This window comes from Ambystoma mexicanum, chromosome 3q (assembly GCF_040938575.1).
Source record: "Ambystoma mexicanum isolate Mex_15411 chromosome 3q, UKY_AmexF1_1, whole genome shotgun sequence".
Lineage (NCBI taxonomy): Eukaryota > Metazoa > Chordata > Amphibia > Caudata > Ambystomatidae > Ambystoma > Ambystoma mexicanum.
In genome coordinates, this window is record NC_090926.1 from 571260013 (window position 1) to 571286961 (window position 26949).

Below are 26949 nucleotides of genomic sequence, written 5' to 3' on the forward strand. Positions count from 1 at the left end.
TTGTGGTGTCGGAATAGTCTCATGTGTAGCAGCAGTTCTTTGTTTTTACCTCCAGACTGCTAATAAGCACCTCTGTTTGTACTATTTCCACCTTTTTCAATCTAACTATATTTTGCGGCTCAACGCTCATCAATCAAAAGAATACATGCAAAAATAAAATATTCACAAATTAAATGGGGTTTTTGAAAAAGAATGCCAATTGCACTTATGTACTTGCCGAACTTTCTCCATTTCTGAATTCCTTAGTCTTTCTAAATAATCCTGCAATGAACATTGTTTTACAGCACTATTTGACCTGCTTCAGTGGTACCATCGCAATACCATTCCTTCTTGCAGAATCTCTGTGTGTTGGGAAAGACCAATACACAGTCAGTCAGCTAATCGGAACAATATTCACCTGCGTTGGAATTACTACATTAGTCCAAACCACATTCGGTGTAAGGTAAGCTACCTTTTTTTATATTTACAGACAGCAATAACATCTATGTTCAAATCATGAAATGCACTTCTAAAATGAATCAATGGTGTCAACACACCACTATGGTGAGTTATTGCAGCAGAATGTTTATTATTTGCACTTGGTTATGTTAAGACTTTTTAAACTGCACTAGTCACCACTGGAGTGGTCTAACAACACACAGTCTTGTTCGAAGGGTGATATGTTCTGCCTTTGACAGTTGTATCCAGACCTTGATCTGTAAGATAATAAACAAGCATTGGCAAAACCAGTAGTTTTGGCATTTACTGCTATTGTTTGCATTTTGCATTTATAGGCACCATAGTGCAAGGAGGAGAGTGCAAAGTTTCAAACAACGATGTGATAAGGGGTGTGCAAGTGAATGAGAAGGAAGGAGAACAGAGCAAGGAAGGAAACGATTGAGACAGGGTGCCATCGATGATGAGCAAGAGAAAAGATGAGTGGGAAAGGTTGAGAGTGAGTGGGTAACAAATAAAGCAAGGGTGTTTTTTATCAAAAGGTTGAGAGGGGGTAGAGATTAGGGGTGTGGGTTGGTGAGAGATTTGTGTGGGGGTAGTGAGAGTGGGGGTTGGGGAGGTGGGTGGGCTAGAGACAGTGGGGTTCAGTGGGGTTAGAGAGACTGGTGGTAGGGTGGGTGGATTGGGCAGAGGGTTTGGAGGTAGGGTGGTTGATTGGGGTAGAAAGAGTGTGATAATGTGGTAAGTGGGGTAGGGTGGGTGGGATAGAGAGAATGGGGGTTGGGTTGGTGGGTTACAGAGTGGGGGTTGGGTGGGGGGGTCAGGGTCTGAGTGGGGGTAGTGTGGGTGGAGGTAGAGAGTGGTGTTAAGGTGGGTAGGGAGTGGGGGTACGGTAGGTGGGTGGAAGAAAGTGAAGGTAGGGTGGATAGGTGGGGTTAGAGACAGTGGTGGTTGGGTGGGTGTGGGTAGAGAGAGTGGGGGAAGGGTGGCTAGGGGTAGAGAGAGTGGAGTAGAGCGAGTGGCATTAGGGTGGGTGTCTGTAGAGGGAGAGTGGAGGTAGGTTGGGTGGAGGTAGGGTGGGTGGGGGTAGGGAGAGTAGTGGTAGAGTTGGTGTGTGTGGGTAGAGAGAGTGGAGGTAAGGTGGGTGGCTGGGGTAGAGAGAGTGGGGTAGAGAGAGTGGCGTTAGGGTGGGTGGGTGTCTGTAGAGAGAGAGTGGAGGTGGGTTGGGTGGGGGTAGAGAGTGGATGTAGGGTAGGGGTAGAGACAGTGGTTGTAGGGTGGGTGCTTGGGAGTAGAGAGAGTGGGGATAGTGTTGGGGATAGGGGTAGAAAGAGTGGGAGGAGTCTAACTTTATGGAGGGCGGTCCAGTGGGTCAGTTGGTGTAGACTGAGTGGGGGTAGGGTTTGTGGGTGGGTGGGGGTAGAGAGAGTGGAGTTAGGGTTTGTGGGGGTATTGAGAGCATAGGTAGGGTAGGTGGGGGGGATTGAGACAGGAGCTAGAGATAAGACAGGAGCTAGGGTGGTGGCAGAGAGTGGAGGTAGAGTGGGTGGAGTAGAGAGAGTGGGGACTAGGGTGGCTAGGTGGGGGTAGAGAGAGTGGGGGTAGGGTGGGTGGAAGTAGAGCAAGTTGCGATGGATGGGAGGGTAGAGAGAGTGGGGGTAGAGGGTGGATAGAGAGTAAGAGAGTGGGAGTAAATTGGGTGTAGTGAGGGTGGGTCGGGTTAGACAGAGTGGGAGGGTACAGTGGGGGTAGAGAGTGGGGGTCGAGTGGTAGAGTGGGGGTAGGGTGCGAGGGCGGGGTTAGACAGAATGGGGATAGGGTGGGAGGGTGGGATAGAGAAAGTAGGGATAGGGTATTGTACGTGGGAGTAGAGAGAGTGTGGGTGGGGTAGGGTGGGTCGGCAAGGTAGAGACAGTGGTAGAGACAGTGGAAGTAGGGTGGGGGTAGACAGTGTGGGGGTAGGGTGGGAGGATATGGGTAGGATGTGTGGTTGGGGTCAAGAGAGAATTGGGTGGGTGAGGGTAGAGATGATGGGGGTAGGGTGGGTGATGATAGAGAGAGTGGGGTATGGTAAGTGGGTGGGGGTAGAGAGAGTGGGGGTAGGGTGGATGGGTGGGGTTAGGGTGGGTGGGGCTAGAGAGAGCAGGGGCAGGGTGGGTGGGTTTGGGTAGAGAGTTGTGTTAGGGTGGGTGGGTTGGGGTAGAGAGTGGGTTAGGGTATGTGGGTGGGTGAGTGTTGAGAGAGCGAGGATTGGGTGGGTGATGGTAGAGATGTTGGGGATTGCATTAAGGGGATAGGGTAGGTGGGGATAGAGAGAGGTGGGTAGGGTAGAGAGAGTAGGGAAGGGTAGGGTGGATTAGGTATAGAGAGTGGGGTTACGGCGGGCGGGTATTGTAGAGAGATTTAGGATTGGATGGGTGAGGGTAGAGAGGGGGCGGTAGGGTGGGTAGTCATTGGGGTTAGAGAGAGTGTTGCTTGGGTGATGGTAGTTGGTTGGGGCAAAAAACACAAAGAAAAACAGCCTCAGGGGGACTTGTCAAAAGTAGCCCAAACAAAACCCAACAAGCTCATGTAATGGGGGTGGGGGTAAAGAGAGTGGGGGTGGGGTGGGTGGGCTAGAGGGAGTTGGAGTGGGGATAGAGCGAGGGGTCATGGGGTGGGTAGGTGGACGTAGAAAGGCAGTCTTGACAGGACAAAAAAAATCTGCATTTAAAAGTAGCCATAAAATAGCCAAACTGTCTGAAAAAATAGCCCAAAATAGCCCACATGAAATCACTGCAGCTGGGAATGGAAAGCAGACACCCGCCTACTGATTGGAGCAAATATTGTTAGGGAACTTCTCATTGGATAGTATAGCGGAGGAGTTTGGGAAAAGAGATTTTAGTGATTTGGCAGTTTCATGCCATGGCATTGCCTGTTGCTATGCCAACCAGATATTCACAGTTCAGAACCCACATTCCCTCTCTCCCTTTTCTGTAACAATTGTTTCAGCAATTTTGGGGCACAAGCACTTCAGAAATTGGTCAAAACCAAAAAGGGCAGTAAAGTAGGGGAAAGGTAAAGGGGAGAAGCACATGAACGATTTGTCTATGTATGGAAAAGAATGAGGAGATAGGGATGGAGTATGTGAAAGTTTTTATGCTGTACGGTCAAAGTAGAACGATCAAAGCATAGCACTGATGAGAAAAGGACAAAATCGTAATGGTCATCCAATCAAGCCTTTACCCGTGTAGGCAGTCTGTAGTACTAACATATTATGAAGTGTTTCCATGATGGGTTTGAGGTGTGCTGGAGCATTCCTTTGCAGCACAGGGGCTTGTTTGTCTATTAGGTGTTTCTGTAATCCTGACAGACTTCAGAACGCTTCATCTGCTATTTCTGAGCTGACAGTGGTGTCAAAGCCCAGAATGAGCTGCGTGCAAGGCAAATGAGGGGCATACACAGGGGAAGAGATATTGAGTGTGGGCCATCCCTCAGAATGCCATACCTACATGGCAACATACTGAGGGACAGGTGCTGTGAGGGTAATAATGTCATATTTTAAGAATACTAGGCAATGAAGTATGTGGCAAGATCCCTGACTATAACTCAAGATCCCTTAACTGGTGTGGGAATTGGGTAGAGGGATATCTCCTCATCGTAACCCTGTCCATCAAGCTAAACTAGAATAGTCAACAAAGCCACGTAATGCATATTGCAACCTGTGGTGGAAGTGAGAATCTTTAGGTATGTGAGTCCCAGCATCAAGCACAAATCCTTGGTTTAAAGAAGGCCTTATTACAAGTTTGCCAATATCACGCTGGTAATTTCGGCGGGATGCCGGCAAACTGCCCCTCACTTTTCCACCGCTTGATATCACTGAATTACTGGGATATTACAGGTGGTGGAAAGGGCAGTAAATCCCCATTCCATGGAGTCCCGCGGGACTCCATGGAGGAGATTGCCAGAATTACCGGCACCGGTATTACTGGTGCAGGTAATTCTGGCATTTATTTCTTGGCTGGAGGTAAATCAGTGCCCCCACTGGCAAATTTGTGTTTTACTGTTCCAGTAAAATTGCTGGTGCTGGCGCTGGAATTAATGGCAATTATACCAGCAATTTTACCGGACCTGCAAAACTGTAATGACGCCCAGGCACCATAGGTATTCAACCCATCATTGATTTACATGACTCTCCAAAGGGGCATAGTCTAGGTGTAGCATCCCATATATGTAGTGAAAATTAAAGAAGGGTGAACCCAATGAGCAAAAACATTGTGTGCATCATTGGAGCAACATCACAATGGGGAGTAGAGATGCAGTGTGGCACAGCATAGGCCAAAGTCACAACAGTGTGCAGTTTAGGAACAAGATCACAATGGAGAAACAGAAATACAATGGGTACAACCTATGAGTAATAATCACAAATGGATGATCACCCCCAACGATCTCTAGAGGCCTTTCCTGCTCTCCTGCATCATCAACAGTGAGTCTGCAATACTGACCAGAAACCTGCCCCATGGAGAGGTTGCTTGTCACAGATGTAACACTATATTATATTTCTACCCCTATATTCAGAAGAGTTATGATGTTTCATTTTAAGCATCAGTTTCCTAAAATTGTGCGTTCTTAAAATTATGACTGTAAATTATATTTAATATTCTTAATACAGAATTCTATAATTGATCATTTTAAAAAAGGCTCCGCTGTCCTGCGATTAGTTTCCTCGTTGCCCATCATTCATTTAATTGTGGCCCATTGTATTTTAGTTTAGTTCACTGTGTCCTAGATTGTGTGCCCAGATTAATTGTTGCCCCACTGTTTTAATTGTTTACCCCAGATTAATTGTCTTCCCACTGTATTTGTTGTTTAGACTCATACACTTATTGTTTTTCCTAGATTTATTGTTGCCTCGCTGATCTGTTGTTGGGTGCATTCAAAGGCCCCAAACTGAAGGTCCCTTTCACATGAAAAGCAGGATTTCTCAACATTGACACAAAAACAGCTTTGCATGTGTGTTTTCAGTTTAAATGTGAAAAATGTACCACTGCTAACAGAAAAATTTCACAGAAAAAGACATGGTGCGTGTTGACAAAAAGTAATGTGTATTATGTTTTGCATGCAAAAAATCAGCAGACATTTGAAAAGAAAAGCCCACTTTGTTTTCCATGGAAATGTTTCTGTAGGCCAGAGGCTGTGCTGGCTGTGGGACACATGTCACAAAGAACTCCCCCCACTGGAAGGCTGGCATCCTAGTGTTTACAGCTGCCATAAAATGTGACCTTCCTGCAAGGTGTTGTCCCTAAAGGCTTTGCTTTGTGCAGAGACAGCTGGCCTTGGCTGGAGCATGACCAGAATGTAGACAAAAAGTGTGAAGACAAAGGGCTACAATTAAGGGGGTCTGAATCTCCAACTTCAAAGAGCAAGCTTCCAATACATAATTTAAAAAAAACTCTGGTTACAGACGGGCCCAGTGAGAACAAATGGCCTGAGGGCAGGAGGATTGCCATTTGTCCCACATGAAGATTTGCTATTAATTTAAAATAACTATTATAATTTAGGCCTTTTTCCCAGCAACCATAAGACAGATTTTTTTCATTTATGTGCCATATTTTAGGTAATTTCCAGGCAGTTTTGTGGATATAAAAGTCCTCCACCTGCAACTCGGGGAACTGTAATGGCCATCTAAAATGGGTTTCTTGCTGATCTGAAAATGTCGGTGAACGGTGGAGGGTAAAATTAGGAATATGGGGAATCAATTGCATTTTTCAAACGATTATGCATTTTATGAAAACGGCAGAAAAGTACCACATGGCCGTGCAAAATGGTGCAGACCTGGCTGTCCTTTTATTTAATTCCCCAGGATTAGCTGAATCAGAACATATATATTATGGCAGTTACGAGTAAAATTATGAAGTTTTGCCATATAACTAGATTTTTGCCAGAATTTGACATAAGAAAAATGGGGACTGCAAATGGGAATTTCCATATTATGCTCCAGACCCTTAAACCAATCCTCAGAGGGAGGCTGGATTTGGGAGTAGAGAGAAGGGTAACTGTCCAATCCTGGTTCTGAGAACCCTTGCAGGGTACTTCCCCAAGATTGTAAAATTGGTGGTGTCAATAAGGGGGACTGTACTAAGGGTAAAGTAAGGGAGCTGTGGAAATTTACCCTCAGGAGGGCTGCTGAAACTTACCATCTGACAGCTGCAAGGAAACACCAGAGGAGATTGCTGAGCGTGCATATGGGTGGAGTCGTCTATTTTTACGAAGGCCTAAAAACTGACTGGGCCCTATGGTGGAGAGCGGGAGGCCATCATTGACAGTGGAGTGACCAGACCCCTGCCCTATCTTTCCAGAGTGTCCTGAAACGCAGCTGACTTTCCTGAACTTTAAACAGAGGCTTTCTATGTAAGTAGAACTGAGCCCTGGGAAACCAAAAGGTGGGGGCATCTGCTTGCCTTAAATCCTTCCCTTTATAGTGGGCAGGGAGGGGGCAAAACTGTGTAGATCCTTAACTTGCTTAGCTAAAAAGATGAATTTAATTCATTCCCCATTTGGTGGAACACTACGGAGTGATTTTTGTTAAAATTCAAAATTAATAAAGCTCACTTCCCAGTGTGCACTGAAAAACTATAGTCTATACTTTAATTGGGTAATCCTTTTTTGTCCTGTTTAACCCGACTTCATTAAGGAAGAGGGGTGTCTTTGTTCTTAAATCAGTCCAATCTTCTTGTCCAACTTTCCCCTAACACTGGCCTTTAAGTGGGGGGTGGGAGGGCTGAAAATCCTAAATTCTCAAATCATCCCAATTTTACCCTATAGCTTCCCCAATACAGGCCTTTCAGTGTTGGGGGGGTCGAAAATCCAAAATTCCCAGATCACTCCAATTTTTCTGTCCGACTTCCCCAACCCAGACCAAAGTAGGGGGGTTCTGAAAAACAAAGCGCTAAATCACCTTGTGTTTATTTTAAAGCGAAAGCGAGGGTGAAATAAATTTGTAAAAATAAACTGCTAGCCTTTTAAGTGTGCAGGAAAATCAAAATTGCACGGCATTACATCTATCAATGTGTTCACTGACCATCACTAATTATTTCTTGAAGTGTAATTTGTAAAAAGTAAAGAATTGTGATTTGTTATTTTCAACTCACGTTTGTGATTTATTCATGTTGAAAGAAGTTTGTCGTGGTGTGCCATGCATAAAGTGGTTTTTGACATTTCAGTGCAAGTTTCGTAACATCTAATCCAAATAAACCTAAACATATTTCCTGTACACCAGCCTGGTTCTTGGCTCATTGTAGCTCAGGAGGAGGGATCCAATGGATATTAGATGAATTGGAGATAGGACTGATTAAAATAATCAGTTAAACAGTTTATTGCTTGACACCTTGAGTGAGGAGGGAGTGCACAGGTTAATTGTTGCCTCATTGTGTAGTGTCCTGAGATTAATCGCTTGCTCACAGTATTTTTTCTCACTGTTATCCCGTATTAACTATTTGCCCTACATTGTCACATAGCCAGATTCAGTTTTGCATTGCTAGATTAACTCTGTAACTAGTTTCCATGGCTGTACAAATTTGTTTCATACCTAGATTAATTACTGCTTACACAGATTCATTTTGGTATATCAAGTTTAATTGTTACATACCTGACTTGTTTATTACTTACGTTTGTTAACTGTTACATAGCTATATTTTCTTGTTACACATTCATGTTGACAGCTGCATAACTACATTGTTTGCAAAGCTAGATCATTGGCTGCATAACTTGTCTACTTGGTGTCTATCTCACTTTGATTGTCCAGATTAATTGCTTCACCTCTACATTGATTGTTCCATAGGTAGATTTTGGTTGCATAAACATATTAATTGCTGTATGACTGTACCTCACTCCTGGGTAGCCCAGTTAATAATTTCCAACTCTACACAAATTGTCTCATAGCTATATTAATTGTAGCATAACATTAAGTTTGCACATCCTGATTGACCGTCACATACCATGATTATGTTATCACATACTTAGACTAATAGTTGCATAGCTATATTTATTTGATTCATATCAAGATTGGTTATCGCATATCTAGCTCTATTTTTTTCAAGGCTTTTCCAGCTGTATTTTGCTTTATATACCCTTCCTATGTCTACTCCCTCCTCATGCCGACTAACATGCTCCAAGGCCATCAAAAAGGCCAGGACGACACTATGAAAGAACACTTCACTTACTGTAAAGAACTCACGTGGCAACAGTAAAGACAGACACAAGTGATCACAGTTCAAGAGTGCTTATCAAACTGTAAATGCAGGGTGGAAAAAATGCCTAATCGAAACTTAAATCTAAGATGGGAGCAAGCTTCGACCATCACATGAAAAATAAGGCAGTCCTGTCAAAGTAAAAAGGCCTATACTAAAGAAACTTATTGCCAAATCCTTACAACTAATTATAGAAAGAGTGTGGGATAGGGTTTTTCAATAAAGAAAGCAGTGTTCACAAATAATAAGTCAGGATGTGATTGCCAGGGGTCTCCCTTCCCCAAGTTTTGAGCATGCAACAAGGTGGATCTCCTGGGCACAGCACACACTTGAGCCTTCCCAGCACGAGTCGACAGTTCTGTACCAGCTATCAGTGTCTTCTATGGTTAAGTCTCTTTTCAATAAAAGTCTCTTGCCTTTGAGGACCTGATGCATTCAATTAAACAAACAAACAAAAAGTTCTGTTCCACATGAACGTTGGGGTGATCCCTTCCACCCCCTGGATCTCCCTCTGCCGGGCTCAGATCCTAATGCCAAGGGGGAAAATCTACTTCCCCTGGTCTTACAATCCTTTTTGCACTCAAAAAACTTACAGGGTAATTCATAGAATTTCGCAGAAAAGTGTCGCAAGTGGCTGGCGCAGAGTGTCCGCGTGCGATTGACTGCGCCAGGCACGTGCGCTAAAACCGATTTCCGCGCACAGCGTATTCATGGATTTCAGGCTCCCAAACCAGCCGTGGCGCAGAGTATCGCAGCGACCCAGCAGCAGCGCCAGTAACGCCCCCAAGAACGCCCTCGCGCAAGGAAAAGCCATCAAAATCGCAAAATCATCGCAAAGGGCTGCGCTAACCCTGGACCAGTTTACAGGGCTGCCAAACAAGGAACGCAAAGCGGGTAACGTGCATATCAGGGGTACGCGTGAAGTTATACACGCGATTAGCCAGGGTACGTGTATTACAGGGGTACGCGGGAAGTGTAACACGCGATTGGCCAGGGTACGTGTATTACAGGGGTAGGCGGGAAGTTATACACGCGATTAGCCAGGGTACGTGTATTACAGGGGTAGGCGGGAAGTTATACACGCGATTAGCCAGGGTACGTGTATTACAGGGGTACGCGGGAAGTTTAACACGCGATTGGCCAGGGTACGTGTATTACAGGGGTATGCGGGAAGTTTTACATGCGATTAGCCAGGGTGCGTGTATTACAGGGGTACGCGGGAAGTTTAACACGCGATTGGCCAGGGTACGTGTATCACAGGGGTACGCGGGAATTATCACATGCGATTTGGCTGTGTACGTGTATTACAGGGGTACACGGGAAGTTTTACACGCGATTCGGCTGGGTACGTGTATTACAGGGATGCGATTTGGCCAGGTACGTGTATTACAGGGGTGCGCAGGAATTATCACACGCGATTTGGCTGGGTACGTGTATTACAGGGGTGCGTGGGAAGTCACACGCGATTAGGCTGGGTGGGTCCTCACAGGTGTTCCCTGTACACCCTCCACGGCCCCTGCAGGCAGCCTACAAAACAGGGGACTACCCTGCACACCTGCTCATGTCCCCCTGCACCCCCACCCCCCAGCAGTGCAGGGGCAGCCTCCACCAGGCCCCCACCCATGTCTCCCACCACCCCCACCCCCCCGCCACCAGGGGCAGCCTCCACCAGGCCCCCACCCATGCCTCCCACCACCCCCAACCCCCAGCAGTGCAGGGGCAGCCTCCACCAGGCCCCCACCCATGCCTCCCACCACCCCCAACCCCCAGCAGTGCAGGGGCAGCCTCCACCAGGCCCCCACCCATGTCTCCCACCACCCCCACCCCCCCGCCACCAGGGGCAGCCTCCACCAGGCCCCCACCCATGCCTCCCACCACCCCCAACCCCCAGCAGTGCAGGGGCAGCCTCCACCAGGCCCCCACCCATGCCTCCCACCACCCCCAACCCCCAGCAGTGCAGGGGCAGCCTCCACCAGGCCCCCACCCATGTCTCCCACCACCCCCAACCCCCAGCAGTGCAGGGGCAGCCTCCACCAGGCCCCCACCCATGCCTCCCACCACCCCCAACCCCCAGCAGTGCAGGGGCAGCCTCCACCAGGCCCCCACCCATGTCTCCCACCACCCCCACCCCCCCGCCACCAGGGGCAGCCTCCACCAGGCCCCCACCCATGCCTCCCACCACCCCCAACCCCCAGCAGTGCAGGGGCAGCCTCCACCAGGCCCCCACCCATGTCTCCCACCACCCCCACCCCCCCGCCACCAGGGGCACCCTCCACCAGGCCCCCACCCATGTCTCCCACCACCCCCACCCCCCCCGCCACCAGGGGCAGCCTCCACCAGGCCCCCACCCATGCCCCCCACCACCCCCCCGCCACCAGGGGCAGCCTCCACCAGGCCCCCACTCATGTCTCCCACCACCCCCACCCTCCCGCCACCAGGGGCAGCCTCCACCAGGCCCCCACCCATGCCTCCCACCACCCCCAACCCCCAGCAGTGCAGGGGCAGCCTCCACCAGGCCCCCACCCATGCCCCCCACCACCCCCACCCCCCCGCCACCAGGGGCAGCCTCCACCAGGCCCCCACTCATGTCTCCCCCCACCCTCCCGCCACCAGGGGCAGCCTCCACCAGGCCCCCACCCATGCCTCCCACCACCCCCAACCCCCAGCAGTGCAGGGGCAGCCTCCACCAGGCCCCCACCCATGCCTCCCACCACCCCCAACCCCCAGCAGTGCAGGGGCAGCCTCCACCAGGCCCCCACCCATGCCTCCCACCACCCCCAACCCCCAGCAGTGCAGGGGCAGCCTCCACCAGGCCCCCACCCATGTCTCCCACCACCCCCACCCCCCCGCCACCAGGGGCAGCCTCCACCAGGCCCCCACCCATGCCTCCCACCACCCCCAACCCCCAGCAGTGCAGGGGCAGCCTCCACCAGGCCCCCACCCATGTCTCCCACCACCCCCACCCCCCGCCACCAGGGGCACCCTCCACCAGGCCCCCACCCATGTCTCCCACCACCCCCACCCCCCCTGCCACCAGGGGCAGCCTCCACCAGGCCCCCACCCATGCCCCCCACCACCCCCACCCCCCCGCCACCAGGGGCAGCCTCCACCAGGCCCCCACTCATGTCTCCCACCACCCCCACCCCCCCGCCACCAGGGGCAGCCTCCACCAGGCCCCCACCCATGACTCCCACCACCCCCAACCCCCAGCAGTGCAGGGGCAGCCTCCACCAGGCCCCCACCCATCTCTCCCACCACCCCCACCCCCCCGCCACCAGGGGCACCCTCCACCAGGCCCCCACCCATGTCTCCCACCACCCCCGCCCCCCCCCGCCACCAGGGGCAGCCTCCACCAGGCCCCCACCCATGCCCCCCACCACCCCCACCCCCCCGCCACCAGGGGCAGCCTCCACCAGGCCCCCACTCATGTCTCCCACCACCCCCCGCCACCAGGGGCACCCTCCACCAGGCCCCCACCCATGTCTCCCACCACCCCCACCCCCCCGCCACCAGGGGCAGCCTCCACCAGGCCCCCACCCATGCCCCCCACCACCCCCACCCCCCCGCCACCAGGGGCAGCCTCCACCAGGCCCCCACCCATGTCTCCCAACACCCCCACCCACCAGCACTGTGGGGCACGTGGCCAGCAGGCAGTCAGGCAGCAGCAGATGGCAGGTGGGAGCGTGCTCAGGGCTCTGGGGGGCAGTAATTTGGCCTCCTGGCCAGGAGCGTGGTCTCTCGTGTGTGAACGCGTGGACAGCCTGATAGGGAGTGAAATCCCACACGTCAGCGTGTGAATCGAGGAAAGGCCCTTAGCGCGTAAACCCGTCAACAGCATATGCGCGCCTATAGTCACCTGCACGTGCAGGAAATTGTTGCGTGACACGTCCCAGTGTCAAAGCGTGTGATTGGTGAAAATGGATCTACACGCAGAAGTGACAAAGCGTGTGATTGGTGAAAATGGATCTACACGCAGAAGTGACAAAGCGTGTGATTGGTGAAAATGGATCTACACGCAGAAGTGACAAAGCGTGTGATTGGTGAAAATGGATCTACACGCAGGAGTGACAAAGCGTGTGATTGGTGAACGTACACGCCGCGTAAGTGACGCTGTACGTGTGGGCCTGTATATAAGGTACATGTAGAACACCATTTCCTTGTACGTGCTTTTCGTGGAGAGCGAGTGGGTGAATTCTGTACTTCTTGTCGTTTCACACGCGATTTACTTCACAGCGTTTCCAGTTCGTACTCCCTGTTACCTCTGACAGCTTTTTCTCTATTTTTCCTCTTGTACTGGTTTACCTGGGCCTGTTCCCTCAAACAGTGTCCCCTTCTACTGTTGTCCTGTCTTCTCAGACAGCGTACACATCTTCTTTTGGCGGGGGTTTAGCCAGCCAAACGCGCTCATTTTTCACGCTCTTTTACCTGGCAGACGGTGAGTCACGCACGTATCCAACTTCTGTGCTTGCCCCGTGTGTAGCCTACCCCTTCAGAGGTCATTCTAGGCTGCGTGTGACACGCATACGTTCATTCTTGTGTTACTGGGTGCCACAGCGTAGTGCAGGTTTTTCTTTCTGCACACGTGGTCTAGGAGGGGTTGCGTGCACGTCATCTCCCTTTTTTGGGCCTCCTGTGCGTTGCGTGACCCGTCATCTTTCCCCAGGGGTTACAATCAGCCGTGCTAGAGCACTAGGGTACAATTACCATCTGGTACCCAACCCCTTTGACCCCCAATTGCCCAGGACAATTGTCTACAGCCACTCCCATACGCACATTAATATCAGTGCGATGGCTGGGAGGCGAGGATTCCGTAAGGGTGGCAAAGGTGGAAGAGCCACAAGTGGTGGCCGTGGTGGATCCGGTAGGGGGCGTGGTCGTAACTTGCAGGGTGAGCCTGTCCCCCCATGTGTGGAGGACCAGTCAAGGGCACCCATCATCCCCCCCCCCCTCTCCTCCCTCCCCCCCCTCCCGTTGAGGCTGAAGTGGCTGACACCATCCATGCTCAGCCCTTGTTGGACCAGCCCATTGTGGCACCAGACCTGGCTGACTCCATGGCTGACTTCCAGGTCAGCAGGGCTACGACACGTGCGCTGGTGCACGTTGATGCTATCATGCCACGTGGATCTGGGGCAGCAAGGTCATCTGCTGCCCCAAGTAGGCAGGGCGGAGAGGCTGCAGGGGCAGCTGCAGCTCCATCCACCCCAGCTCTCTCACACCCAGCCAGGACAGTGTCCGTCCTAGTCCATTCTGCTGACATTCCCCATGACACCATTACACTTGAGCCAATGCCTGCACCAACTCCCATGCTGAGTGTGCAATCCCACACACCTGATACAGAGCCCACCAGGGCTCCTGCCCCTAGTGTCCAGAGCGGCGCAGGACACTCAGGATCACCACCACCTTCCAAGCGGAAGAGGAAGAGTGCTCGTCCGGCACAGGCTGATGCCCCCGACACGGCTACACAGTCCGGTCCGTCGAGGAAGCCCAGCTTCACGGATGTGGAACTGAATGCACTTGTCGAGTATGTGTCCGGACATGATAACGAGATGGTCATTGTTGCAGGATCCAAGACCACACCTGCACAACGCCAGGCACACTGGCAGACCATTGCGGACATCGTAAGTGCCCTTGGAATCGTGAGGCGCACAGCCAATGATTGCTACAAGTGCTGGAATGACCTAAAGCGCAGGGCAAAGAAGAAGCTGGCCTCAAGTCATGCCGCAACTCTAGTGACTGGAGGTGGGTCTCCAGTAGAAGACATGGAACTCACTCCACATGAGTCAGTCGCTGGGACCTACGTCACGGAGGAACAGATCCAAGGCGTGGGAGATCTGCCTGATTACGAGGCATTGTCCGGTGAGTGCACATGCATGTGTGTGTCATCCATGTGCATGGTGTGTGTGTGAGGGCATCTGTTTGTGTGCCAGGTGAGTGTGTGCGCCTGAGTCGAATGGGTCAGCCATGTGCTTCATGCAAGACATCCTGGGCAGCTGCATTTCGCCATTGCAGTATCCCTTCTGCCAACAGTAGACATCTAGCCCAACAGCACCCAAGTTGGCCTTGAAGTGTCACCTTGCCACTACATTGTTGATTATTTTCCTATGTTCAATCAGACAGATTGTATGCATTCCACCACTTATACTAGGCATTCCTCAGTCCTCTAGTCACATGTATGGCATGGCCATGGTAAAGTGGAGTTACTTTGTTACCTGGATATCATATGTTCACACATGTCCCTGTGCAATTGGACCATATTGGACTGGCAGCTCCAGGTGATAAAGCAGACCTGTCAGAATTAGAAAAGCTATTGCATGTGGGAACTGGACAGAATGAATAAGTGCTGCCCTCCTCTCCATCTACACTCAATAGCAATGGCACATGCCATCTGTGTGATGGCATGTGTGTGTCACCTGGCAATCACAGGGCAATGTGTGATGCCACTGCCAGGCAGCATGCATGAAATGTGTTCATCTTCCATCTTTGTGTAATGAGTGTGTGCCATTTGCCTGCCCTTCATACGCAGTGAGGGTGCATGCATGGGAGGGTCTTAGTCATGTGGGACATGTGTCAATCAAGTACTGGTTCTCTTGTTTCACAGCCCTCATTGTGTGCCATGGTGCTAATGCGGGTTTCCATTTCTTTGTCATTATGTCATTGCAGGGGAAGACGCACCTGATACTGCTGGGGTTGTGGAGATGGTGCAGAGCCAGGAGGGGTCAGAGGGCCGACCAACCACCAGTGAGGGACGTGGTGTGCTGGTGGGTGAAAACCCACAAGTGCTGCAGGTCGTACTCTCAAGGGGTGTCTATGGCTGCACCTCCCCCGAGCTGTACTCAGCTGTTGACTCGGATGATGAGACCTACGTGCCGTCGCAGGTGAGTGTTCCAGGGAGGGAATCTGTTCTGTCCCACCCACCTGCACCAGGGTCAGAACCCTCAATGGGGATGTCAGTGTTGGCAGCTAGGCCTTTGGTGGTTACGGATGCAGGGTCACACTCCGCGACATCTGATCCTGTTCCTGGGCCAGCAGATCAGAGGGGGAATGCAGTCCTGCAGCCTCAGGCAGTGCCGGCACAGCAAGGCGCAGTCCGCCTTGCCCCAGACAGGTGAGGTGCCCGCCGACGTGGTGGCCGTACGCCACCTGGCAATACCGTATGGGAGCAATCCATTTACGGTATGGCTACCCAACAGGCAGCATCATCCGAGATGATGGCTCAGGCCATGGATAGGGTGGCCACTTCCATTGTCCCCCCTGAAAGGCTGATGGAGCGACTAGAGCAGGCAACCGACTCCATCTGCCAGTCACACAGGGAGGACATGTTGGCGTCCAACAGGGACAGGCGGGCGGCACTGGCGACTCTGCAGGAGGCCATCTCCATAGAGTCCCAGGGCCACAGGGAAGCCCTGAGGCAGGAGCTACATCAACTCAGGACGACTCTTGTTGAGCTAGAGGCTTCAACACACCAAAGGACAGAACAGCAGCTGGAGCGTCTCACCCGTACGCTCTCAGCTGAGATGCAAGCAACGAGGGCGGAGGTCCAGGCATCCCGTGAGTTGTTGCATGGGGACCTCCGCACCCTCATCCTCCAGAACGAGACCTATCACACCCGCATGCTTGCAGCCATGGAGGAACAGAGTAGGGCCTTGCGTGGGCTGCCTCCCATAGTGCAACCACCTCCGGATGCAGCTGCACAGGGTGATAATAGCGACAGCAGTGATACTCCCACAATAGGGTAGCCGTGTGGGCCATGAGCCCATGGAGGTGTTTTTTTTCCCAGGATCCACACAGGTGGTTTCTGGTGCACCCTGACCTCGGACCTCCTGGGTGGCCTCCCCAACCCCCCCGGGCCCTTTAATGGCCATTTTTGATTTTCTTTTTCTTTTTATATTTTTTAAATTTTTATTTTTAATTTTATATTTTACCCAATTTTTTGGGGACACATTGTTGGCTTCCGTGGTTCCTGTGGGCATACGCTGCATTGTGGCTGGGCACATGCAGGCTTGTCATGTATTAGGTTCAGATGCCTGGGTTTGAGTCACACACACCCCTCCAGCTTCCCGTTTCCATGGGCTTGCAAAGGGTGTGCCCAAGTGACATTGAAGTACATGGTGACATTGGACTCCCACTACATGTGTGGGTAGTCTAGTCAATACTGTGTATACATTCCTAGTGCATATTGCTGTTGTGTTGTACACTGCATGTTGCATTGATGTGTAACTCATCATCTGTGTCTGCCTCCCAATTTGCAGGTCCCTTCCTCATGTCTACACAAGGCCCTCTAGTCTGGAGATGGGGTCCTTGTTGGCAGCAGTGCACCTACAACTCTACATGGCACCAACACTGTTCAGTTGGAAGTGGTGGGAGTGCAGGCATATCCAGGTGGTGAGACAACTGATTTATTACATTACTGAAGTCATGTTTATGGTAGTACGTGCTCAAGTATGTTGTTTGTCCTGCATTACAGTGAGCATTTCAGGTGTAGGAAGTTTCAATTGGGGACACTGTACATCGCAACACTTGTCACGTTGTGGGGATTACTTTGTTTACCTGCACATAGCATGACATGGCACGGTGTGTTGTGTGGCGGTGCTGGGGATGGGTTGGGTGACATGGCACTGTCCTCTTGTTGCATTTAGCAAGTGGGTATTAATTTTGGCTGCTTGAATGTGTTCCTTCACAAAACTGCATTGGTGTTGTGTGTGGGTAGGGATGCACACATTGTAACACTTCCAGGTGAACAATCTCAGGCTGATATGCTTTTCACGGTTGAATCTCCAGACATTCAGGATCAGTGTCAGGTTGAGTCATCATTGATTGTCAGATGGAATGTGCCAGGCCAGTGTGCACTCCACAGGGGAGTGAATACTATGTGAAGTAATTAGCCACTAGCTGTGTACGGGCTGCCTCCCCTCGTGCCCTTTCCCCTCCCATGCGCAGCGGCTGTGCATGTGGTTGGGGATGTGGGGCCACCACCATGTCCACGGGCAGGCCGCGGCGTGTTGCAACATTGTGCAGGACACATGCTGCCACTATGATCCTGCACACTACTGGGGGAGCGTATAACAGCTGCCCGCCAGAACGGTCAAGGGAGCGAAAGCGTGACTTTAGCACTCCGAATGTGCGCTCCACTATGCCCCGGGTTGTAATGTGGGCTGTGTTATATCTTACCTCGGGTGGCGTGGTGGGGTTCCGAATTGGCGTCATCATGTGGGGGCTGAGAGGGTAGGCACTGTCCCCTGTGGAGGTGGTGATTGGTATCATTGGTGGGGTTGTGACCTTGCTCAGTATCCAACATGCATGCATGTGCAGTGGCATACATACTCACCGAGAAGCCATGTATCGCCATGCCGCCCAGCATCTATGTCCCGGCATAGGGTGGACATTCGGTAAATGAAGCTGTCGTGGGTGGACCCGGGATAGTTGGCATATACTGAGGTGATGATTCCCTTGGCATTACATACTACCTGCACGTTGATGGAATGCCAGTGCTTGCGGTTCCTATAGATGTGCTCTGATGCCCTGGGGGGACGTAGAGCCACATGGGTGCAGTCGATGGCACCTAGCACTTTGGGGAATCGTGCCACTCCGTAAAAATCCAGGGCGGCAGCATGCCTTTCAGCAGGTGTTCTGGGCAGGTATATGTGCCTGCGGACTGATGGGCGTGCAGTGATGATGTCCAAGACCTGGTGTAGGCAGCGTGACTGGGTGGCCTGTGACACCCCACCCACTATGGCACTTGTCCGCTGAAATGATCCAGTGGCTAAGAAGTGCAGTACATTGAGGACCTTCTCCAGGGGGCTGAGTGCTTGAGAGCACAGGGTGGGTGATGTGAGGTCATCCTCCCACTCACTCACCAGGTCCAGTATTATGTGTGGTGGAAACCTGTACCTTCCATACACCTGGTCATCAGGCATCCCGAAAAGGCTGGTTCTGGGTGTGAATATTCTGGCCCTGACTCTCCTCCTCCTCCTCCTCCTTTGGTAGCCCACTGCCACTGCTGCTAGGAACGGTATGTTCATCCTGGCATCTGGCTTGTTATTTGAAAAGTGCGCAAATTAATGCTTTGCGCGTGTTCTAGGCGAGCGTGTGACCCGCGCACCCCTGGAATCTAGTTCCCACTCCAATAGCGTGTGGAAATTCCCACGCAGCAGCCATACAGGTGCGCTGACGTACTTGCGTGTGTAAGTGCCCGCGCACCCCTGAAATACACGTACATAGGCCAATCGCGTGTACGCGCACTTTTGTCCAATTACACGCAATGAAATACACGTACATAGGCCAATCACGCGATGACACTCTGACGTGCAGTATTTCCACGTGTGTTCCGTCATCACGTGCTGAGTGGGGAACGCCCGTGCGGGTCACGTCAGACGCGCTTACGCGCTGAGGGACTCTGGTCCAATAGAATCGCGTATGCGTGCTGACGCGCTTACGCGCTAAGGGCCTTTCCTCGGATTTCACGCTGACGTGCAGGATTTTCACGTGCCAAATCACTCCGTATCAAGCTGGCCACCCGAAAACACACGGAACACCACGCTCCTGCCCAGAAGGCCGAGTTACTGCCCCCCAGTGCCCCGAGCAGCCTCCCACGTGCTATCTGCTGCTGCCTGCCTGCCTGCTGCCACCGTGCCCTGCCATTTGGTGCCTGCACATCAGCCATCTGCAGGGGTCCAGTTGCTGTGTCCACCCCTGCTGGAACTGAAGACTCCCAACTGGGATTACATCGCTCCACAGCCCAGCCCCAGGACCCAGTTGCCCACCCACACCTGCCTCTGGGGTTGCCATGTCGGGCACTTCCACATCTGGCACCAGTGGCAACCCCAGGCCAGAGGGGCAGAGGGGCACCAGTTTCACTGCCACCGAAGTTGGTGTCCTGGTGGAGCATGTCCTGGGGCAGTATGATGCCCTCTTTGGATCGTCCCGCGCCAGCAAGGAAGGACGGGAGAGGATCTGGGCCGACTGTGTGGTTGCCATCAACGCGGAGGGGGTGGCAACCCGCAACGTCCAGAAGATCAAGAAGCGCTGGGAGGACTTGAGGTCCAGGACCCTTGTGAAGGCCCGGCACCTCATGGAGGGGGGCCGGGGCCGCATGAGTTCCATCCAGAAGAGGGTCCTGGAACGCGTACGCCCAGCGCTCCACGCCCAGGTCCTTGAGAGGGAGGCCCGTCTGGAGTTGAGCGGTATGTGTCCAAGCATTACTGTGTGAGACAGGGCATGTTGCGGTGTGCTGGTTCTATGATACTTGCCTGTATGTGTGCCATGGGCCATGTATGCATGTATGTGTGCAGGGACATCATGGTAATGCATGTGCGACCAGTGATGTGTGACCCACATGGTTGTTGCATGTGTTGAAATGCGGCATGGGGAGCCCTATGCAGATTTTGGACATGAGAGCATGCCAGTCTCTGTACCTGGACATGGATGGGGGTGAAGGATGGGTGCTGATGCCAGGTACATATATGGTAGCCATGTCTGTGTGCCTGACCTGCGTGTCTGTGACTTGTGCATGCCATGGATGCATGACACATGTGTGTGACAATGCACAGATTCAGTGACGCACCCAACTTACCCTCGTTTCGCCTGTGTTCGGTGTGTTTGGGGCCAGATGGATGTGACTGAGGTGAAGTGTGTGCATGTGATATGCATGAGCCATGATGCATGTGAGTTACATATCATTGAATGTTTCTAGAGTCCATTGGACATGCATGGAAATGTCCATGGCATGCACCATGCCTGTTACTGTGTGTGTTTTGCCTGGACTGACCCATGTGTTGTGGAGGGACATGATGGAAGTGTACTTTGACAGTGGTGCTCATCTGCTATTGCTTCCTGTCTAGGGGACCATTGTACAGTAGCCTGATGCTTGTGTCCTTTGTCTCCCTCTACGCAGCGGCTAGTGAAGAAGAGGGCGGAGACGGCGCTGTGGAGCAAGGCGGCGGGGATGCCCCCACGGCTGCAGCGGAAGGGGTGGGTGAGCCCCCACAGGGGCCTGCTACGGCGGGAGACGGTGAGGAGCCATCCAGGTTGGTGGTTTGCACAGAGGAGGAGGAGGCCGACACTGGTGCACACATGGGGCCTGGTGGGAGCATCCCTGCTGGTGCAAGTGGTGCAGTCCAGGGCCAGGGGCAGGAGGCAGCACAGGTCACCGTGGAGGGGCCTGTGCATGTCACTGTCCCTGACCCTGTGAGTGCACCACCATGCACCAGCAGGGATGCCCCGTCCCAGGCCCGTCCGCAGGTAGAGGGGATGTCCATGTCACCTGACTCCCCTCCACCTGCGGACGTGGTAACCCCTGGCCGCGTGGAGAAGGTCCTGATTGGGGTCGCGATGCGCACGGCTGTGATTCGTGATGACGTGCGTGCTTCCCGGGAGGAGCACGCACGTCATCACGAAGTGCACCGTGCCGACGTGGCCCAATTGGGATCGGCCATGTTCGGGGGTTTCCTGCATGTGTTGGCCAATCTGACGGCCCTCTCCTCCTCTGTGCAGGCTATCCACCGGTCGTTCTCCTTGCCGTCTTCCGGCCCAGATGCCACCAGGGCCCCCTGTGGACCTGCCCCGACCAATGCAGCCAGCTCGGTGGGGATCCCATCCCTGCCACAGTTGGGAGTCGGAGGTCCAGCAGGGGTGGACAACACAGCAAGTGGACCCCAGCAGATGGAAGATGTGACGGCATCATCGGGCAGGGCACGTGCACAACGGCGTCGGTGGTTTCCATCAGCCTGGATGCCGTTGTGCTGGCAGAGGCAGTGGCGTCGGAGGCAGCAGCGGGCTCGACGTGGGAGGCATCATGGCTCGGGGCCATCAAGATCAGAGGGGCAGGCATCGGCCGGAGGGCAGGGCAACCCTGGGATGGTGGTGTGTTCCGTGTGGGAGGAGTTTGGCCAGCGGATAGGTGCGGAGCGGCAGCGGGCGGAAGAGGAGCGGCTCGCCATGGTCAGGGCGGAGTTCTCCATGCGTCGGGCATTGAGGCGGGCTGAGTGCCTCGAGGAAGCTCGCAGGGAGTTTGAGGTGGACATGGGGTTGTCCCTGCGAGACCTCGGGGCCAGGACAGAGTCCCGCCTCCAGGACATCGACATGGAGTTCGATGATGCCCTGGCCAGCAACATCACCAAGTGAGCCGCAGGACTTGCCCGCTGCCTTTGTATATAGTTATTTAGTTAGTTAGTGCTAGGTTTCCTTTATTTATTTTTATTATTTTGGACCGCTCGGACAATGGCCACTTTTTTGTACATATATTTTACATTAGTTAGTGCTAGGTTTCATTTTTGGTGTTGGGCTCATGGACCCTGGAACATTCCTGTAGATAGTTTGTTTTTTTGGGAGATACATTTTTTTAATTTCTTATTGTTTTCACCATGACGTAATGGTTTTTCATTAATTTCCTATGACATGATATTGCTTTGGACAAATTCATTTTAATTTTTTATTCCTTTGTTTTTTTGTTTATCACTTTTGTTCTCGGACATGGACCATTTATTTACTTAGCCACATCGTTGTATGTTTGAAAAGTTCACTTATTTTTGGTATTTAATACATTTTTTATATTTTCTTACACTTGTGTTATTTTCTCATTGGTTTGTTACATGTCATGATATGGGTTTTGACATTCACTTGCACCCATTGTGTATGTGTGTGTGACGGACATGTGTTCTTTTGCATACTTGGCATTGGGGTTGTGTCATGTGATTGCATTCACTATGTGGGTGGATGCAATCTTTGCCTGGGTGTTTGTGCTGGGTATGCTGGCCATTACTGCCATGATTGTGTATCGTCAGGACCTGGGGCCAGGGGGACATGTGTGGGGGCCTGCTGGCAGGTTCCCCACAGTGCTGGGGGGTGGGGGTGGTGGGAGACATGAGTGGGGGCCTGGTGGAGGGTGCCCCTGGTGGCGGGGGGTGGGGGTGGTGGGAGACATGAGTGGGGGCCTGGTGGAGGGTGCCCCTGGTGGCGGGGGGGTGGGGGTGGTGGGAGACATGAGTGGGGGCCTGGTGGAGGGTGCCCCTGGTGGCGGGGGGGTGGTGGGAGACATGAGTGGGGGCCTGGTGGAGGGTGCCCCTGGTGACTGGGGGGGTGGGGTGGTGGGTGACATGAGTGGGGGCCTGGTGGAGGGTGCCCCTGGTGACTGGGGGGGTGGGGGTGGTGGGTGACATGAGTGGGGGCCTGGTGGAGGGTGCCCCTGGTGGCGGGGGGTGGGGGTGGTGGGAGGCATGGGTGGGGGCCTGGTGGAGGCTGCCCCTGGTGGCGGGAGGGTGGGGGTGGTGGGAGACATGGGTGGGGGCCTGGTGGAGGCTGCCCCTGCACTGCTGGGGGGTGGGGGTGATAGGGGACATGAGTGGGGGCCTGGTGGTGGGTGCCCCTGGTGACTGGGGGGGTGGGGGTGGTGGGTGACATGAGTGGGGGCCTGGTGGAGGGTGCCCCTGGTGACTGGGGGGGTGGGGGTGGTGGGTGACATGAGTGGGGGCCTGGTGGAGGGTGCCCCTGGTGACTGGGGGGGTGGGGGTGGTGGGTGACATGAGTGGGGGCCTGTGGAGGGTGCCCCTGGTGGCGGGGGGGTGGGTGTGGTGGGTGACATGAGTGGGGGCCTGGTGGAGGGTGCCCCTGGTGGCGGGGGGGTGGGGGTGGTGGGAGGCATGGGTGGGGGCCTGGTGGAGGCTGCCCCTGGTGGCGGGAGGGTGGGGGTGGTGGGAGACATGGGTGGGGGCCTGGTGGAGGCTGCCCCTGCACTGCTGGGGGGTGGGGGTGATAGGGGACATGAGTGGGGGCCTGGTGGTGGGTGCCCCTGGTGACTGGGGGGGTGGGGGTGGTGGGTGACATGAGTGGGGGCCTGGTGGAGGGTGCCCCTGGTGACTGGGGGGGTGGGGGTGGTGGGTGACATGAGTGGGGGCCTGGTGGAGGGTGCCCCTGGTGACTGGGGGGGTGGGGGTGGTGGGTGACATGAGTGGGGGCCTGTGGAGGGTGCCCCTGGTGGCGGGGGGGTGGGTGTGGTGGGTGACATGAGTGGGGGCCTGGTGGAGGGTGCCCCTGGTGACTGGGGGGGTGGGGGTGGTGGGAGACATGGGTGGGGGCCTGGTGGAGGCTGCCCCTGCACTGCTGGGGGTGGTGGGAGACATGAGTGGGGGCCTGGTGGAGGGTGCCCCTGGATGGTGGGGGGTGGGGGTGGTGGGAGACATGGTTGGGGGCCTGGTGGAGGGTGCCCCTGGATGGTGGGGAGTGGGGGTGGTGGGAGACATGGTTGGGGGCCTGGTGGAGGGTGCCCCTGGTGACTGGGGGGGTGGGGGTGGTGGGAGACATGAGTGGAGGCCTGGTGGAGGGTGCCCCTGGTGACTGGGGGGGTGGGGGTGGTGGTTGACATGAGTGGGGGCCTGGTGGAGGGTGCCCCTGGTGACTGGGGGGGTGGGGGTGATGGGTGACATGAGTGGGGGCCTGGTGGAGGGTGCCCCTGGTGGTGGGGGTGGTGGGTGACATGAGTGGGGGCCTGGTGGAGGGTGCCCCTGGTGGCGGGGGTGTGGGGGTGGTGGGAGGCATGGGTGGGGGCCTGGTGGAGGCTGCCCCTGGTGGCGGGAGGGTGGGGGTGGTGGGAGACATGGGTGGGGGCCTGGTGGAGGCTGCCCCTGCACTGCTGGGGGGTGGGGGTGATAGGGGACATGAGTGGGGGCCTGGTGGAGGGTGCCCCTGGTGACTGGGGGGGTGGGGGTGGTGGGTGACATGAGTGGGGGCCTGGTGGAGGGTGCCCCTGGTGACTGGGGGGGTGGGGGTGGTGGGTGACATGAGTGGGGGCCTGGTGGAGGGTGCCCCTGGTGGCGGGGGGGTGGGGGTGGTGGGTGACATGAGTGGGGGCCTGGTGGAGGGTGCCCCTGGTGGCGGGGGGGTGGGGGTGGTGGGAGGCATGGGTCGGGCCTGGTGGAGGCTGCCCCTGGTGGCGGGAGGGTGGGGGTGGTGGGAGACATGGGTGGGGGCCTGGTGGAGGCTGCCCCTGCACTGCTGGGGGGTGGGGGTGATAGGGGACATGAGTGGGGGCCTGGTGGAGGCTGCCCCTGCACTGCTGGGGGGTGGTGGGAGACATGAGTGGGGGCCTGGTGGAGGCTGCCCCTGGATGGTGGGGGGTGGGGGTGGTGGGAGACATGAGTGGGGGCCTGGTGGAGGGTGCCCCTGGTGGCGGGGGGGTGGGGGTGATAGGGGACATGAGTGGGGGCCTGGTGGAGGCTGCCCCTGCACTGCTGGGGGGTGGGGGTGGTGGGAGACATGGGTGGGGGCCTGGTGGAGGCTGCCCCTGGATGGTGGGGGGTGGGGGTGGTGGGAGACATGAGTGGGGGCCTGGTGGAGGGTGCCCTTGGATGGTGGGGGGTGGGGGTGGTGGGAGACATGGTTGGGGGCCTGGTGGAGGGTGCCCCTGGATGGTGGGGGGTGGGGGGTGGGGGTGGTGGGAGACATGGTTGGGGGCCTGGTGGAGGGTGCCCCTGGTGACTGGGGGGGTGGGGGTGGTGGGAGACATGAGTGGGGGCCTGGTGGAGGGTACCCCTGGTGACTGGGGGGGTGGGGGTGGTGGGAGACATGAGCAGGTGTGCAGGGTAGTCCCCTGTTTTGTGGGCTGCCTGCAGGGGCCGTCGAGGGTGACAGGACCCACCCAGCCTAATCGCGTGTGTAACTTCGCACGCACCCCTGTAATACACGTACCAAGCCAAATCGCGTGTGGAAATTCCCGCGCACCCCTGAAATACAGGTACCCTGCTGTAATCGCGTGTGGGACTTCCCGCGCACCCCTGTAATACACGCGCCCAGCCTATTCGCGTGTGGAAATTCCCGCGCACCCCTGAAATACACGCGCCCAGGCTATTCGCGTGTGGAACTTCCCGCGCACCCCTGAAATACACGCGCCCAGGCTATTCGCGTGTGGAACTTCCCGCGCACCCCTGAAATACACGTACCCTGCTGTAATCGCGTGTGGGACTTCCCGCGCACCCCTGAAATACACGCGGCCAGGCTATTCGCGTGTGGAACTTCCCGCGCACCCCTGAAATACACGTACCCTGCTGTAATCGCGTGTGGGACTTCCCGCGCACCCCTGAAATACACGCGGCCAGGCTATTCGCGTGTGGAAATTCCCGCGCACCCCTGAAATACATGTACCCTGCTGTAATCGCGTGTGGAACTTCCCGCGCACCCCTGAAATACACGCGGCCAGGCTATTCGCGTGTGGAAATTCCCGCGCACCCCTGAAATGCACGTACCCTGCTGTAATCGCGTGTGGACCTTCCCGCGCACCCCTGAAATACACGCGGCCAGGCTATTCACGTGTGGAAATTGCCGCGCACCCCTGAAATACACGTACCCTGCTGTAATCGCGTGTGGAACTTCCCGCGCACCCCTGAAATACACGCGGCCAGGCTATTTGCGTGTGGAAATTCCCGCGCACCCCTGAAATGCACGTACCCTGCTGTAATCGCGTGTGGACCTTCCCGCGCACCCCTGAAATCCACATACCCGGCCAAATCGCGTGTGAGACTTCCCGCGCACACGTATTTTTTGTCAGCGTGTCCGTGTTTGTGGGTACCCCTTTGCACCTCATTTGTCCTGGAGGGCCACAGTATAGGACATTCATCATGGCATTATATGGGTGCTATTTGTTGGCGCACCTTTTGGCGCACATTTCTTACAGCCGCTGAGACGCTACCGCCTGCTTTCTTGTGGCGGTCGTGTTTGTGCCTGTGCGCTGGTTTGAGCGTGCGCTTTTTTGACCTATTCTATTCCATGAATACGTGTTGTAGGCGAGCGTGTGGGCGTTCTGCGCACTTTTACCCTGTGCTTCCCCCGTGACGCCCACATTTTGGCAAGTTGTTCCCCATTCCGAGTGTTACGCCCCGTGTTCCGCCTACTTTTGTTGCGTGCGCCGCGCTATGTGCGATTTTCGCTGTGGACTGTGCGATTTTCGCTGTGACCTGGCGCATGCCGTTAGATGGCCTGTGCGCCAACGTGCGCCGCGCACTTTCTTATCGCACGTCCGATGGTTTTCTCGCGCACGGCCTTCCATGAATCGATGTGCGCTGCTTTTCGTGCGATTTTCGCTATTCCACTGCGATTTTCGCTATTCCACTGCGAATCGCACGTTTTTGGCCACTTGCGCCGCGCTAATTATTCCATGAATCGGCCTGTGAATGTCCTTTCAAACAATTCACTGTGGACATCCCTCTGTCGGGTTCATTCTTGTCAACATACTGTTCATGGGAGTTCAGACTTCGTCCCTTCTTGTTAGCATCCCTCCGCCGGGTTCACTCTTGCCAACCTT

At 54.6% G+C, this 26949-nt stretch overlaps 1 protein-coding gene across 3 annotated transcripts in view; it reads left to right on the forward strand.

Moving 5' to 3' along the window:
- The window catches only part of SLC23A1 (solute carrier family 23 member 1), a 945676-nt gene that overhangs the window by 244646 nt on the left and 674081 nt on the right, over positions 1-26949 (forward strand). For all 3 annotated transcript variants that reach the window (XM_069654343.1, XM_069654344.1, XM_069654345.1), the window contains one exon: positions 285-442. In XM_069654343.1, the coding sequence (XP_069510444.1) occupies positions 285-442 (158 nt within the window). The remainder of the gene's footprint in view (positions 1-284; positions 443-26949) is intronic.